Below are 18,013 nucleotides of genomic sequence, written 5' to 3' on the forward strand. Positions count from 1 at the left end.
CACTGAAGACCTGCAAAGTTGCATCCTCCAAGAACACATGAAATCTGCGTGTCTTTGTAATGGCATCTCCTGTAGACGACCAGGCTGCGGTGAGTGATGGATCCAGTGCAAATGCGTTTTTGTTCAATCTTGGGCATAATTCTTCTCAAAAGCTTTGTTTCCGAAAAAGTACAGGCAGAATGTTGTCCAGGAACAGCCCAAACATGAGCCTCAAATCTAAGGCGCTGCTCTGTGCGCGTTTTAGCTGCCGTCCAAAGCGAAACCAAAACTTAAAGCAGTACTAAGTGACTTGTTTACCTTAATAAATCCTTTTCGTTGCCACTTTGGGGGTAATACAAGTGTTAATGGGAGTTGTGGGGGGTCTTTCATCTCCCACTGGTGTCTCTGGCCAGAAAACCACACTTGAAACTTCGCCACCGGGTCAGAGCCACCAATACACACTAATAGAATCACGAATGAAAGAAGCAGCTAACAGGCTAACGGGCAAAGCTAACTGCGGGCTAGCGCCACTTAAACAGTATTTACAGCCAAGTTTGAGCAAAAAAAATATCTCCATTGTGTAATTAGATGTACAATATACCTCTCTCCCTTTGTCTTATTTGTCAGTGTAGTATTTACTCTCGCGGACAATTAATGAGTAAAAAACTGTAACATGCTGAGACACCTGCAGTGGCGCTTATGGCCTCTAGGGGCATGAGTTACTGAGTTCTGCTTTAACACTTAACGAACACATGGCCGACACGTGACAGTGTGATTATACTGCCAAATAATGAACATTTAGGCTATTTTATTCCACTTATCGAATGTGATGCACTGAACCGTCAGAAAGTTGAACCGTTACTCCTAGTGTTGGTTTGACCTCACATGCTTCGGTGGTCGGTTTACAGCAGGGCTTTTCAATGACATTTTTTACTGGGCCAGAGTTCTCTGAGGTCATTGGCCACTGGGTCGATCATGTGGCGAGCCTATACCGCCACCAAATACATTCTTTTTTTTTCATAATCATTAGCAGCAAATTACAAACTACTCAGAACTAGGACTAAGCCAGAGCATAAACTGGCAATATCAGGTGAGGTGCTTCACAAACATGAGACTCTGCCCAGTCCTCACAGCTGAGCGGCCAGAGGGCTGACCAGGCACCTGTGGAGCCACGTTCTTTTATCAGGACCTGGTGCTGTATGATGAAACATGATTTGCATTCTCATTTATTCAGCTTCTTTTACCCGTTGTGAAGAAAACATCCCTGCTGCACTTGTATCTTTCCCACAAACGCGGATCAAATGGAGTCAAGGGAGAAAGGAAGTGGAAAAATACACCAATTATTTATTCTGATATTAGTTGGCAAAGTAAGAGTCCAGATAGAGAGGTTTAACATGTTGACCGCAAAACACGCATGCTAGACTAGCCAGATTTAATGGTTTGGTGGGCCGGAGCTGGCTCTTGGGCCGCCTATTCTTCATCGGGGGCATCAACATTTGATCCTGGACTTGGCCGCGGTGGTCTCTGCAGAAGTGAATCCTGGTGTGCGTCAGGGAAAAGGCGGCTGATTGTTCTTTCGCTTCACTTCCTGATTTCAATCGCCTCCCAGATCCAGGATTTGTCTTTCTCATGTCTTTCTCCCAGGCCATTCCACGATTCTCCCTTCTGCACTGGTCTGATGCGCATGCCCTTTTTCAATTAAACACTCCGGGCACATTATAGCGTGATGTCATGAAAACCAGCAACTCATTAAACCGAAATCCATCTGACGCCCGTCGTCCTTGAAGTTCAGGCTCCGACATTTTTTCCACTTGTGTTGTTGCTCGTTAGCGGTTAGCCCTGAACACGTGCTTTGGCCCCTCAGTCGACTCCGCTCTGCCCCAGATCTCCTCCTCCTCCAGCCTCATGTAAAAAACATGGAGGAGAGAGGCCCCGGAGCTTCGCCAACACACGGGCGCTGGTCTGAAGCACAGCCTGAAGCCCCGAACACAAGTCTGAACGTCTCTGCTGGGAGCCGATGAGCAGAACACAAAAAGATCAGAGCGGATTGTTAGAAACCAGTCGGCAAACAGTAAAAAAAGATGCTCGTACACCGGTGTATTGTGTTGTTACTGCAATGTTGGCAAATATCCACATTGCTAGGCCTGTCACGACGACACAGTTTGTGATGGACTCTATTTCTCCAGATATTCCGAAGATAAATGATGAAATAGAGCTTGGGATTGTGCTGGAAAGTATTCAGGGATTCTCTGCATAGATCGTGGCTGGTGTTGGGACCACAATTAACAGATCACATGTTCTGGGAAATCACTGGTTAAACAAAATGTTATTCACCATAAATCTTTCAGATGACATTCTGAAAACGTGGAGAATTCAGGTTTGGCGATTCAAATCACAATCTCACCCACGGGGCAAAATGTGGCCCTCAGATAGATTTGTTTTGGGCCTAAGGCTTGTAGCGGAGTTGGCCCACATCTCCAGAGATGCAGTGTAAAATGTAACCTAGAAAAAAGTCAAATTTTGTTTGAATAAGTAAATTTACCTTGATTTGAGAAATAAATCTGTCCATGGAGCAAGATTGAAATAAGGTTGTTGTTGAGGTTCTTAATTTAAAGCATTACTAAGCAACTTGTTTATCTTAATAAATCCTTTCCGTTGTCCTTCTGGGGGTAATACAAGTGTTAATGGGATGATTGGGGGGTCTTTCATTTCCCCCTGGTGTCTCTGGCCAGAAAACCACAATTGCAACTTGACTGCCACCGGACCGGAGCCACCAAATCACACTTATAGAATCACAAAGAAGAAGCTAACAGGCTAACTGCGGGCTAGCGCCACTTTAAACAGTATTTACAGCCAAGTTTGAGTGAAAAAAATAATATTTCTATTGTGTAATTGGATGTACAATATCCCTCTCTCCCATTGTCTTTTCTGTCAGCGTAGTATTTACTCTCATGGACAAAGTTAAAAAATTGCAACTTGCTACGACACCGGCAGTTGCACTTATGGCCTCTGGAGGCAAGTGTTACTTAGTACTAGTTAAAGTACATTTCTAGTTTTCTTTTTCCAATTTTCAGTGCAATAAGATCTTTTGTCTAGGTGCATTATGCATGGAGAAAAAAGTATATATTTGTGCGGGTTTTACCTTGTAGTGGCCCAGTGGCTGTATGAGTGGTCAGCAATGGCGCCTTTACTTTCCATCACAGTGGTCTCTAGGACGCTCCAGGATCAATTGTTTGGAAAGTTTACACTCCGGACGGACCCTCTCGCCAAAAAAACTACAAAACATTTGATCCTGGAGCTTTGTAGAGTCCACTGTGATCGAAAGTAAAGGCGCCATGCTGACCACTCATACAGCCGCCGGGTCACTATGGGGCCAAATACGCACAAATATCAACTTTTTTTTCGCATAAAAAGTTGCATAATGCTGCTTTAAAGGAGCTATACCTGATTGTACAGAGAAACAGGGTCACTCAAACTTCAAATTGCTATTTTCTGGTCCAAACTCATCTCAAACTTTCCTAATGCATTTACAACATCAAAATTTGTCACAGGGACTCAGTTTAAACCAGGCTTCACAACTTTCAAGGAGGAAAACTGTCACTTCACTGTAAAAAATGCCTACTTGCCAGACATTTTATGACTGTTTAAAAGGCTTTAAAACCGGTGTCTGCTTTTACCATATACTAAAATTTTATTCCAATAACAGAAAATTAAAAAAAATCAAGGACAGCTTCTTTAAGTCTTACTCAAATCAGGGGGAAATTTTACTTTTTGACAGTGTGCTACTTTATAATTCACACTTATTAATTATAACCACAATAACCAACCTTTTAGTGTGAGACAGAGTGAGCGTAGAGGTTCTAATCCTAAATTAAAACTCGTTCACTGGTTACATTTTTCACTGCATTGGCCCTCCTCTTCACCGTACGCACTTCAAAATGTGGCCCACAAAATAAAAGGTTTGGACACTCCTGATCTAACCACTTCACCCAGCTTGTTTATGTGAATTAGTGTTTCAGTCGGTGCTTTATTACCCATACAATGATCAGACTGACCTTTTTCCTTTTGGATATTTGCATGGTTTCTGGTCCGGGAGCTATGGTTTTCCCAACAAACTGCTGAAATGAATGAATAAACCGAGTCCAAGGTCTGCAGACGCTCTTAAATGACGGCTCAAATGCAGAAGACAAACCAAAGGGACTGTGAATGCTCCTCTTTAGCTCTGCTTCCTCTTCCATTTCCTCATCTGTGGCCCTTCCCCCTCCGCAGTTCCACGCCATGGACACCCTTCACGCGGCGGGCTACGACATGACGCGGGCCCTGGCCTCGCTGGTGCCTCAGGGGGGGCCCGTGCTGTGCCGGGACGAGATGGAGGAGTGGAGCGCGTCCGAGGCCAATCTGTTCGAGGAGGCGCTGGAGAAGTACGGCAAGGACTTCACAGACATCCAGCAGGACTTTGTGAGTGAAGGAAACGGCGCAACTTTTAATTATAGGCCACAATATGTTAAAGTCACGTGATAGAACGATAAGCAAGGTCTTCTCAAGCTTTCACTCTCGTTTTCGCATGATTATGACACAATGTTGCCAAAAGGAAGAGTCCTAAAGAACCACCAGCTGATGGTTCATTTGTTTAGTTGTTTTGTAATAGTGAATTCAAGAGACAAGAAATCAGAGGGAATATCTTAGTATAGAAGATCTGTTGAAAACATTAACAACAATTTGCTTCCTTTTAGACATGGCTAATAATAATAATAATATTCAATAACAATTTGAATTTTACAATTTGAAAATCATTATTTGTATCATTATTTTTGCATAAGGGTAAAAGCATAAATATATAAGATAAGAGGCTGGAAGTGCAATAGATTATCAATTAAAACAACCCTTAAATAGAAAAATGTACTTGTATCGTATCGGTAACCAGATTTTATTTTACCGTACCCTTGATACATTGTACTAGGGCTAAACGATATGGACAAAATTTGATATCTCGATATTCATGCCAGATATCTCGATATCGATGCGATACGATATAACTATGGGTTAGGTGAAAAATAAAGACATAATACAAAAGAGTGCAATTTTATTGATGAAAATCTATATCATACATATCTTGCTTTTTCAGTTTTAATGTTTTGAACGTTCATATCTCGATATCAACACGATAACGATATATCTTTCAGCCCTACATTGTACCTAGCTAAAGTTAGTACAAAGTAATGTGCTCTGTAACAATGTGTAATAACTTGTACATTTAGATTAGACATACAATGGAATAATATGTATTAGTAGTTTGTAGGTACATAATGTAATAAGACATAACTCTAACCCTAAGGGTCTTGTGTCCTTTTACATTATGCACCTACAAAGTACTAATACAAGTTATTCCATTGTGTCTCTAACCCATAGGTACAAGTTATTACAGACTGCAACAGCGCACATTACATTGTACTAAATTTAGTTTAGGTGCAATGTATCAAGGGTAGTGTTAAATAAAGTGATACCAAAATAAATAAACAAATGTTTTTGACGTTTAGATGGTTTGATCGATTTGGTGCTGGTTGGTTTAAACAAAAGAACCCAGACTTTCGGCCATTTGTGCTTTTCAAAATGTTTCAATAAATATCAGGCACATATAATTCATACATTTTGGAAACTCAACTTGCGTTTTCTTAAGAAATTCATTCGGGATGAAATATTGCAGTTTGTTATAACGGAAATCCTAAATTTAATACTTTGTGCAGTAGAAAATATGGTATCGCAATACTTTTTTGATCATATCGGGCCCTCTGAATCGTGATATTGGGTTGGTTGTTATCATGATTTCAGCTCTTTGGGTTTATTTAAAGCTTATTCAACACATTTGTTTGGGAAAAGGCCTTATTTTACATTTTATTTTTCAAGTGTAAGTCGACTAGGCCCGACTAGGGCTGAACGATATGTGGAGAAGGTTTGAAGTCAATCCCCAATCGAATCGAATGGCTGCTAATTGTAGTACAGACATTCTGACCTTAAGCAAAGACGTGAGCCGTATTTCTGTCAGTTCTGCACAAAAAATATTAATGAATGAAACAGACTTGAGAGTTGGCCTTGAAGCAGCAGCACTTGAGGTAAACTGTCGGGCAGTGAGTCACCGTAAAGTCACATAAGAGCGCAGGTTTAAAATAGCAGCAGAAAAGCGGTCAGGAAATAAAAGGTAAGACGTCATTGTCAGGTTCTGACTGTTCAGACTGATTACGTACAGGGGAGTAATAAAGAAGGAAGATGGGAAGACATTCAAAATCTGCACATAATTCTCTGGAAAGACGTCACTTTTGTTCCAATACGTATCACGATACTGAGGGCCTGATACGATACGCATTCACATAGCATGAGGCAACACTAGAGCCCACGAGCTCCATGTGCAGGTACAGGGAACAAGAAAGTAATTACACAAGTGCAAACCTTCCAAACAGACCATCACAGTGGTCTCTACAACGCTCCGGGATCAATTGTTTTGTAGGTTTTCACGTGAGGGGGTCCGACAGCAGTGAAAACCTTCCAAACAACTGATCCTGGAGCGTCCCAGACACATATGATGGAAAGTAAAGGCGCCATGCTGACCACTCATACAGCAGCCGGGTCACTACAAGGTCAAATACTCACAAATATGAACTTTTTTTCCACATAAAGGTTGCATAATGCAGCTTTAACATCTTAGTTTTCATGTGAGAGTATAGATATAATAAAACTTACGCTGAACGATGCTTGTTTTATGATGTTTTGTCACGAGGGACCAGGAAATATCCAGGAAGTAACTCTGACATTGCGCCTCAAAATCCAGGTTCCCACTAGGGTTGTTCCGATTTTATCCCAATACTTTTATCCCAATACCACATTTTTCCAGACGATCCCCTAATAATCCCATTTGTTATGTCTTTTTTTGACTACGTAGAATCAAGCAGCATAAATCACAGTTTAAACTGCACAATGGAGCGTGGAGTCTGCAGTGTTTACAAGGTACAGGCTAAATGTTGCTAACTAGCGGCTAACTCGCGGCTAACAGTTCCGTCGATTCTTATGCCATTTTATGCCCAGGGGCTTAATCATCTGAAAAACTAACCCAGCGACTTAAAAGTCCTCCAAAAATCTAAATTAAAGAGATACTGCATGTCCATTTTGAGCGAAAATGAGCTGCAGCAAAACAATCAAAATGCTGTAGCTACTGGATAAGTTACTATAAACACACGAGAAAATCTACACGGACCAGAAGTAAAGGCGAAAAGAGACCATTTACCTGCAGTAATAAGTAACATCTCAATACTATTGTTAAATAAAAATAGATAAATGGATAAAACACGGGCATTGAGGAGCTTTTGGACGTGGGCTTTTCTGTCTATGATGGACAGTGCGATTAAAATTAATAATAATTTTGAATGTAAAATAAAACAAATAAAATGGCATCTGTTCAATTCTGATATAACTTCTCTTAAAAGTGTAGCCTACTTTATTCAAGGAAATGTAAATGAGTAAATTAACTAATTACTAACTAATCTGCTGTGAAAAAGTCAGTCTATAAACGTCTGTTCACTTCAAAAAGTCTGTTGAAGAAAATGCCTTGTACTCGTATTGGTATTCAGTTTCGGCAAGTACTTCAAAGTACTCGTATCGGCTTTAGGAAAAGTGGTATCGGTGCATCCATACTCTGAACCCAAGTATCGGAACAACACAAGTTCCCACACGTTTTCATTCACAAATATTGACACATTTTATTTCCAACGTGCCCGAGATGACGCTATAATCAAAACATGGAGATTTCCTTTCTGGGAGAAACACCGGAGAAAAGCACACACGGTTTAAAACTTTCGGGCTGGCTTTCTCTGAATGAGGTTTTCGCTCCACTCATCCAACAACTTGTCCACTTTAGTAGCTCCTACGGACTCCAAAGTTTCATGGACTTAGCAGTATTTGAAGGATTTTTCAGAGGGATTTTTTTCAATATTTAATTCAAAGGCCTGATTTATTCAGCTTTGAATCCAAAAAAAATAAGGCAAAATTTGAATTCTCTCAAATTTTTCCACAAATGAATGCTAATAAACTGCTTATTTACAAACTAAACATGATCCAAAATCCCGTCTGAAAAGAATCTTTGTACTAACATGGCAACAAAATACATGTATATCAGTCTCTATGCATTATTTAGTTTTCATCACTGAAAATATCTTCAATTTTGGCCATTTTTATGCATAAAACGTCTTATTTTTATATCAAAACAACACATATCAGAAAACTTGCAATACATTTTCGTCTCATAATTATATCAGTAATGTTCAGCGAAAGTTTCAATTTGATATCTCTAAATTGAATGTTTTCCCCCATTCACCAAAAAGCATTAAATTTGACTGGTTGCCACCTGTAGAATCTCTTGTGTCCATCCTTCATTTGATTTGCGCAATTTTACAATTAGGAGCTTGTTATTATAATCAAAAGAAATCATATCATGTTATTGATAAAACATTGCACGACCCACATTCACACCTTGAGCGGACAATTAACGTAAACTCTTATTCAATTAAATCATTTATCTCTTTGCAAAACGCTGCTGAACTGAAGGTCACGGATAATTCCAGCTAATCCTCCCCCAAATCCCTGAAACGAACCTGTAAAATGAAACGAGAGGAGGAAATATTGGCTCCTTTGTGCGGGGAGCTCTGACTGTGAGCACCACTCTGCCCCCTGGTGGACGCCGACCCTCATTGCAGCTCACTCATGTTTCCACAAACAAGACCTCAGCTCCATTTTGGGTGGAGCCACGGCGCTGACGGCTTATTTTTCTGTTCAAACTTTTAGAGCTGGCCCGGTCTGCGTCACCGGCGGCCAGAGGGGGCACGTTTTAACCACATCCGACTCGAATAAAGTTGATGTAAAAGCTTAATACGTTTAACTGTTTGTAATGCTTGTCATTTTCCTCTCTGTTCGTCAGCTCCCGTGGAAATCTCTAACCAGCATCATCGAGTATTACTACATGTGGAAGACGACAGACAGATATGTGCAGCAGGTAAATCCGGCTTCGAGTTTGGACATGAAAAGTTGTTTCTGTGGCTCTTAAATGTCATTAACCTCTTAACCCCCACCGTCACTGATCACATTTTCTCCAGATCAGCATCACCCAAATATAAAAGCTCCATGGAAAAAAAAGTCAGTGTTGAAGAAGTGACAAAAATATGATGAAAAGGCAACAAAAGAGCAATGAAAAACTGATAAAAATCCATCACAATAAAGAATGTGATGGAAAATGTACAAAAATATGATGGAAATAATGACAAAGAAGTGAATATAATGCAACAAAAAAGTGACAAAAATGGGATGATTAAATGCATACCTACCTATACGCACCACAGTCACATTGCCCGACATGTTTCTAGTCAAAATAATAGATTTGGGTAAGACAAAGGTCCCCTTGTAAAACGCATAGACATATCCATGTAAAAATGTATGTACAATGTTAATTTTACAGATGTTGTTGACCTGTTTGAAATATATGTTCAAGTGGTAGTATTTTTAAAGGCTCAGAGTGTGTTTTGGTTCCCACTTATCTATTGCAGCTGTGGACCTTTTATTTTCATAAAAAAAGACAAATTTGGGGGGTCGCCAGATCATGTAGATAAAATATACATACTTTTTTTAGCATGTAATATTATATTTTATTGCCGCTTGTGTGTGCTATTTTACCAGAGTGCCATTATATGTTCGTTATTTGATTTATTTTATTTTAGCCATTTGTTTTTTTCTTTGTTTTTTCTTTATTTAATTATGTAGGCTAATGATCCGATTCCTCATGGTGTGACCTGAGCGGGGGGTCACGAACCCCTTTAACTGTTATAATGAGGGTCGCGGCTCCAAAAGGTTGAGAACCACTGCTGTAGTTGATAACTTGCCAATAGTGGCACTGATAGTCATACTGATTGTTGTGGCATTTTACAGTAAAATGCCACAACAATCAGTATGACTACTACTACGACCTACTTCAGTAAAGGGTTAAATCAGTTTTGTAGGTCTTAGCTTTCAAATGAGACGTGACACTGGTCTATAAGCTGTAACCTTTCAGATTTGGGTTCTGGAGAAAATGCACTTGGTAAAAATACAATTACAAAATTCAAAATTAAGATTATTCCCTACCGCAAAGCCTTCATCCCCACTGCTGTCAGACTGTACAATAAGACTGTGAAGTAACGCCGACTGTAACAAGTGAATTTCTCCTTTGTGAGATCAATAAAGGTTTATCTTATCTTAAAGGAACAGGCCACTGTTTTTCTACACTGTGATATATGTTCTTACCTGAGCTTAGATGAGTTGATGTGTACCTGTCTGGTCTTTGTGTTTGATGTTGTTAGCATTAGCCTCTCCTCCTCTCCTCTATGGGATCAAACAGGGGTGAAGTTAGAAGCGACCAAGCTCTTCCACGTTTTCGACCCGCCTCTATTGTCCGGCTCTAGTGTATTTACATGTGCTCATTAACATGGACTGTCCAGCCCAAATAAACTTAACATAAACGTAATAATGCCCAATCTCAACTCTCCCACTTAGTCCCCCGCTTAGCCCATTCCCTTGGTTTTGCGCGTTCACAACAGACAAAGGGGTGTCCCAATTCTATTTTACAGCGAGGGGCGGACTGGGACTGAACTGGACTCTGGACTCTGACCAGCCTGGCCCAAATTAATGTAAATGCACTTACCATCCGCCTTAACGGAGCGCTTTTTCTCCAGTTCGGCTTTACCTAAATCTAAAAGCTTCTCAACTGGAGAGCAACAGTGTAGCGCCTCATTTGAAAGCTCAGACCTACAAAAGTTATTGTAACTTTTTGTCAAGTTGCTGCATTTTTTGCCATATTGTTGTTGTTTTTTCATTACTTTTTTGTGGCTTTTTGTTGTGTTTTTGTCACTTTTTTTATTGTGTTTTTGTCACATTTTTTCTATCATTTTTTGATCTGTTTTTGTCACGTTTTTGCTTTTTTCGTTGCTTTGTTGTCGTGTTTTTGTTGACTTTTCATCAAATTTTTCGTCACTTTTTGTGTTGCTTTTCCGGCACATTTTTGTTTAGTTTTCATCCTCTTTTTTGTCGCTATTCTGATGCTTATCTTTTTAGTTTTTAGATTTGGATTAAGCTCAGTTAAGGCGGGACCAGTGGCTCTTCCAGAATGGACATATGGCCAGTCCGCCACTGGGTAGGGGTGAGGGAGAGGGCCACATAGCCCTTAGCCCTTGGCCAGGGGTAGGGGTAGGGGTAGAAAAGAGAATTGAGATTGGGCCTAAATGCGTGACTGAGGAACGTGGTTTATTTCCCTAGTGTGATGAGTTTACTGTTTTGAATGTGCTCCACGCTTGGTCTGGCTTGGAGATTACTCGTTCACATGCTCCAGTTCTGCCTGGCCCAGTCGCCGCCGCTTTAAAACGCTTCTTCTGTACGTCTGTGGGTTCTTCATGTAATTTCACGCTTCACTTTTCCCGCAGAAACGGCTAAAAGCGGCAGAAGCGGAGAGCAAGTTGAAGCAGGTTTACATCCCCAACTAGTGAGTGCCAGGGTTTCCTCTCACATTTACTCAGACTAAGATACGTCTTGTGTTCGGTGTTAATGATGTTTTTATCCTGTTTTAGTAACAAACCGAACCCGAACCAGCTGGTGAACAGCGTGAAGCCACTGGTGAACGGAGCGGGGGCCCCGGCTCAGACCCCGGGACTGGGACGGGCCTGCGAGAGCTGCTACAGTGAGTGTTCAAGTCTGCGAAGTCAAACACTAGCAAAGAGCAATGACATAGACCTTAACCCTTTAGTGTCATCCCCACAACCATTAAAGGAAAGAAAAGTAGTTTCTAACCATTTGGGAGACACACAACATATATACCGGTCCAAACCTGATCTAAATCGGTCTAAACTGGTCTAAACCAGTATAAACCAGTCTATACCTGCTCAAAACCAGTCTAAAAGGTGTCAGAAGAAGCATAAATCAGTCCAAACTTGATATAAACCAGTCCAAACCTGATATAAACAAGTCCAAACCTGATATAAACCAGTCCAAACCTGATATAAACCAGTCCAAACCTGATATAAACCAGTCCAAACTTGATATAAACCAGTCCAAACTTGATATAAACAAGTCCAAACCTGATATAAACAAGTCCAAACTTGATATAAACCAGTCCAAACCTGATATAAACCAGTCCAAACCTGATATAAACCAGTCCTAACCTGATATAAACCAGTCCAAACCTGATATAAACCAGTCCAAACTTGATATAAACCAGTCCAAACCTGATATAAACCAGTCCAAACCTGATATAAACCAGTCCAAACTTGATATAAACCAGTCCAAACTTGATATAAACCAGTCCAAACTTGATATAAACCAGTCCAAACCTGATATAAACCAGTCCAAACTTGATATAAACCAGTCCAAACTTGATATAAACCAGTCCAAACCTGATATAAACCAGTCCAAACCTGATATAAACTAGTCCAAACTTGATATAAACCAGTCCAAACTTGATATAAACCAGTCTAAACGTGATCTAAACCAGTCTAAACGTGATATAAACCAGTCTAAACCTAAACCAGTCTAAACGTGATATAAACCAGTCCAAACCTGATATAAACCAGTCCAAACTTGATATAAACCAGTCCAAACTTGATATAAACCAGTCCAAACTTGATATAAACCAGTCCAAACCTGATATAAACCAGTCCAAACCTGATATAAACCAGTCCAAACTTAAATTAAACCTAGATTTCCTAGATTTATTTGGAAATGGTGACATTACTCAACTTTTTTTTTTCTTTTATACTAGAAGTTTGATTTAAAACGCAGTCATTTGCAGGTTCAGGATGATATTTAATTTTATGTCAGGTTTCCCGTTAAAATATCCATTAATAAATAAAGTTTTTACATCTTTTACATTCTTCGGTTCTCTTATTCTCTTCTCTCCTCTCCTCTCCTCTCCTCTCCTCTCGTTTACTTTACTGCGTTTTCATCCTCGTTTTTGTCTCATTTTTGTTGCCATTACGTCGTTAGTTTTGGGTAATTTTGGGAGATAATGTGCTGCAAAATACTTGATGCCTCATGATGCATAATCCAAGCACTTTAATTCCTTGCCTCCGGAGCTACTTATTGTGGACTAATAAAGTGAAATGTCAAAAGTTTCCCCTCTTCAGTCGAGCTAAAATGATCTGCTTTAGTTTTCCTTTAGTGAAGAGCTGCCACATGTTACGGCTCGTTTATTTGCTCAATCTGTATCAGGTACGGCACCGCCTCCTTAACCTCTTAACCCCCACCTAACCCGAGCACATTTTCCCCAGTTCAACTTTAACCAAATCTAGAAGCTTCTTGAAAAATGTGACGGAAAAAAATATCCTTCTTGATCAGTTTTGTGGGACTTAGTTTTGAAATTAGGTGTTACTCTAACCTTTTAGATCTGGGTAAAGCTGAACTGGAGAAAATGCACTTGGATAAGGTGGGGGTTAAGAAACAACTGTTAGATCTCTATGCAGTATTACCCCAATTGGACTGTCCTTACCCAGGGGAAGGGGAAGTGACATCACCGACAGCTGCTGTTCTTCTTCTTTAAGGTTATTGGCAGACTGCAGGCAAACAAAAGCACATGCCACCACCTACTGTATTGCATTATGCAACAACATAGTGTCCAAGTAAAGACATTTAAGGCGAAAAAAAAAAGAAAAATCCAGATGGGCCATCACATTTCCGTTTAGCCTTATTTTATCTCAACAGCTGTTTCATAAAGCTACAGTAGCAAATTAGCCATGTGGCTTAAAGGGATGTTTCAGGATTTTTGACATAGGGCCTAATTTCCTAGTTATCCAGAGTTTTTGTAATTCATGCAGTTCTTATGTTTGAAGAGTTACGTGGCGCTAGGCTAATGCAAGGCTAGCGTGTTTCTATGGTATCAGCTAGCCTGCATTAAAAACAGTCTGACCCGCTCCACAGAGCACCTGAGGCAAATCACTTATAACACCAGACTAACCATATAAATGTCTGTGTCGATAAAATAATTTTAACCATTTTGCATTTAAAAGACCTTATATTTGAGCAGCATCAGCTTCGTGGTTGTATAAGCTACGCAGCGGCGGAGTGATCTGTTAGAAAATAGTCCCTCAAAATGCGATCATTCATGTGATGCAAGGTCAGTTATATTCCAAAAATTATTCTATGGACACAGACATTTATATGGTTAGTCTGGTGTTATAAGTGATTTGCCTCAGGTGCTCTGTGGAGCGGGTCAGACTGTTTTTAATGCTGGCTAGCTGATACCATAGACATGCACTAGCCTAGCACTATTTGATATCCCGTTTGGGGGAAACGCATTCTACAATTTAGTTTTTCAGTGTAAAGGATCCGGCAAAGATTTGATCTGATATATTGGTGTTTAATGAGTGTGTTCCCCGAATCCGTCACATCAGACCAAATGTGTTCCCGAAACTACACATTTACAAATGAAGCATTGATCAACAGTGGTTGTGCACGAATCACTCGAGGGTGGGGCCGAGGGCGGTGGGGGGATTGGCGGCGCAGTGGCTTATGGGATGGCACATAGCTCCTAATCGCCGGTTAGTTAGCACCAGAGGTCCCTATGCTAAAGTGGCTATGATAGTTAGCATTGAGGCTCCTTTCCCTAACTCCTTGCTAACCGACAGCCCAATTCGGAAGCTTCTTATCATGGCGGACGCTGACGTACATCCGGTTTGGCATTAGAACTCTTACCAATCTGCTCGTTTCAGAAGGGGCCTTTGAGAACCCTGTGTCTAAGATGATCCCTGTGTTTACAGCGAGCAGCTCCATCCAGTGGTACTCCTGGGGCCCTCCGAACATGCAGTGTCGCCTGTGCGCCACCTGCTGGACGTACTGGAAGAAATACGGAGGTCTGAAGATGCCCACTAGACTCGAGGGCGAGCGGCCTGGGCCCATCCGCGCCAACATGGTAAGTTTGGGGACAAATTCTACGTTTTTGTGGCTTTTTCATCCTCGTTTTCAGCTCATTTTTGTCGCTTTTTTTTACACTTTTTTTCTAGAAACTATAATGTGTTCGGTTCAGGTGGGGGTTAAGAGGTTAAGCTGCGCTGGACACACGTGGAGTCTGTTGATCATGACAAACATGATGCTTCTGAATTATTATTGGACGATGAATTGATATAGTAATTATTGTGACAGGCCTATGATACATGTAATACTATGTCATTCATGGGTTTATTTGTGGATAAACCTCTCTCCTCTCTCTCCTGTCGCTCTCCTCTCTCCCCTATTTCCCCTCTCTCCTCTCTCCCCTCTCTCTCCTGTTTCTCTCCTCTCTTTCCCTTCTCTCTCCTCTCTGTCTTCTCTCTCAACTCTTTCCTCTCTCCCCTCTCCCCTCTCTTCTCTCTCCCCTCTCTCCTCTCTCTTTCCTCTCTCCTTTCTCCCCTCTATCTCCCCTCTCTCTCCCCTCTCGCTCCTCTCTCGTTCCTCTCTCTCCCCTCTTTCCTCTCTTTCCTCTCTTTCCTCTCTCCCCTCTCTCTCCTCTCTCTCCTCTCCCCTCCCCTCTCTCTCTTCCCTCTCTCCTCTACCCTCTCTCTCCCCTCTCTCCCCTCTCTCCCTTCTCCCCTCTCTCCTCTCCCCTCTCTCTCATCTCTCTCCCCTCTCTCTCTTCTCTCTCCCCTCTCTCCTCTCTCCCCTCTCTCTCCTCTCCCCTCTCTCTCCTCTCTCCCCTCTCTCTCCCCTCTCTCCCCTCTCTCCTCTCTCTCCTCTCTCTCCTCTCTCTCCTCTCTCTCCTCTCTCTCCCCTCTCTCTCCCCTCTCTCTCCCCTCTCTCTCCCCTCTCTCCCCTCTCTCCCCTCTCTCCCCTCTCTCCCCTCTCTCCCCTCTCTCCCCTCTCTCCTCTCCCCCTCTCTGTCTTCCCTCTGTCCCCTCTCTCTCCTCTCTCCCCTCTCTCTCCCCTCTCTCCTCTCTCCCCTCTCTCTCCCCTCTCTCTCCTCTCTCTCCCCTCTCTCCTCTCCCCCCTCTCTCCTCTCTCCCCTCTCTCCTCTTTCTCCTCTCTCCCCTTTCTCCTCTCTCCCCTCTCTCCCCTTTCTCCCCTCTCTCTCCTCTCCCCTCTCTCCCCTCTCTCCTCTCTCTCCTCTCTCTCCCCTCTCTCCTCTCTCCCCTCTCTCTCCCCTCTCTTTCCTCTCTCTCCCCTCTCTCCTCTCTCCCCTCTCTCTCCCCTCTCTCTCCTCTCTCTCCCCTCTCTCCTCTCTCCCCTCTCTCTCCCCTCTCTTTCCTCTCTCTCCCCTCTCTCCCCTCTCTCCTCTCCCTCCTCTCCCCCTCTCTGTCTTCCCTCTGTCCCCTCTCTCTCCTCTCTCCCCTCTCTCTCCTCTCTCCCCTCTCTCTCCCCTCTCTCCTCTCTCCCGTCTCTCTCCCGTCTCTCTCCCCTCTCTCTCCTCTCTCTCCTCTCTCTCCCCTCTCTCCTCTCTCCCCTCTCTCTCCCGTCTCTCTCCCGTCTCTCTCCCGTCTCTCTCCCCTCTCTCTCCTCTCTCTCCTCTCTCTCCCCTCTCTCCTCTCTCCCCTCTCTCTCCTCTCTCTCCCCTCTCTCCTCTCTCCCCTCTCTCTCCCCTCTCTCTCCTCTCTCTCCCCTCTCTCCTCTCTCCCCTCTCTCTCCCCTCTCTTTCCTCTCTCTCCCCTCTCTCCCCTCTCTCCTCTCCCTCCTCTCCCCCTCTCTGTCTTCCCTCTGTCCCCTCTCTCTCCTCTCTCCCCTCTCTCTCCTCTCTCCCCTCTCTCTCCCCTCTCTCCTCTCTCCCGTCTCTCTCCCGTCTCTCTCCCCTCTCTCCCCTCTCTCCCCTCTCTCTCTCCTCTCTCCCCTCTCTCCCCTCTCTCCCCTCTCTCCCCTCTCTCCTCAGAGCCCCCACGGCCTCCCGCTCAGACACAGCGGCAGTCCCAAGTTCGCGGCCAAGACTCGACAGGCGTTCTACCTGCAGACGTCCACCGTGACCCGCACTGCTCGCCGACTGTGCCAGGACCTGATCAGACCTCGCTACCTGGCGCGACACCCGTACCTCCCCGTCAACTCGGCCGCCGTCAAGGCAGAGTGTGAGGACAGAGACATGACTTAATTAGGCCTGACCGAGATTCAGCTTCAAGTCTCTGGAGATCTGAAGCTGGATCGTAAGAAGACTGTGTCCGAATGTCCGCACGAGTCCCTGTACAGTGGCCACGCTATTTATGTGGCGGTGTCCGAATGAGAGAAACAAGTAGTGCATGAACAGATGTTAACCACTTAAATACAGGTGAAACTCGGAAAATTAGAATATCATTCATAAGTTCATTTATTTCTGTTATTCAACTTAAAATGTGAAACTAATATATGATATAGACTCATTACAGGCAAAAGGACATATCAAACCTTTGTTATAATTTTGATGATTATGGATTACAGTCCATTTTCAAAATATTCTAATTTGATGAGATTTTTATAAGCTGAGCCATAATAATCAAAATTATAACGAATCTCACTTTGCATGTAATGAGTCTATCATATATTAGTTTCACAGTTTAAGTTGAAATACAGAAATGAATGCACTTTTGAATGAGTTTCACCTGTATATGTTTTTACATTGAAAAGTCGCTAATGTTAGCTGCTTATATTTAGCATTAGATGTTAAATGATTGATAGCTTCTTCACGCAACAATCCAAGGAGTTTTCTTTACTCATGTGAAATCCATCCATCCATTTTCTTCCGCTTTATCCGGGGCCGGGTCGCGGGGGCAGCAGTCTCAGCAGAGAAGCCCAGACTTCCCGATCCACACACACCTCCTCCAGATGTTCTGGGGGGACCCCGAGGCGACACCAGGCCAGCTCAGAGACATAGTCCCTCCAGCGTGTCCTGGGTCTTCCATGAGGCCTCCCCCCAATAGCACATGCCTGGAACACTTTATGAGTGAGGCGACCAGGAGGCTCCGAAAAGGATGCCCAAGTCACCCCAGCTGCTCCCTTCAACGTGAAGGAGCAGCGACTCAACTCCGAGCTCCTCAAAGGAAACTCATTT

General features: G+C 42.8%; 1 protein-coding gene across 1 annotated transcript in view; it reads left to right on the forward strand.

Annotated features, from left to right (window-relative positions):
- The window catches only part of mta1 (metastasis associated 1), a 101,589-nt gene that overhangs the window by 76,693 nt on the left and 6,883 nt on the right, over positions 1 to 18,013 (forward strand). The window contains exons 9-14 of the mRNA XM_079573490.1: positions 4,249 to 4,437; positions 8,942 to 9,016; positions 11,469 to 11,527; positions 11,613 to 11,722; positions 14,793 to 14,944; positions 16,868 to 17,057. Of these exons, the coding sequence (XP_079429616.1) occupies positions 4,249 to 4,437; positions 8,942 to 9,016; positions 11,469 to 11,527; positions 11,613 to 11,722; positions 14,793 to 14,944; positions 16,868 to 17,057 (775 nt within the window). The remainder of the gene's footprint in view (positions 1 to 4,248; positions 4,438 to 8,941; positions 9,017 to 11,468; positions 11,528 to 11,612; positions 11,723 to 14,792; positions 14,945 to 16,867; positions 17,058 to 18,013) is intronic.

The sequence above is a fragment of the Gobius niger genome (genome assembly GCF_951799975.1).
Source record: "Gobius niger genome assembly, chromosome: 16".
Classification (NCBI taxonomy): Eukaryota; Metazoa; Chordata; class Actinopteri; order Gobiiformes; family Gobiidae; genus Gobius; species Gobius niger.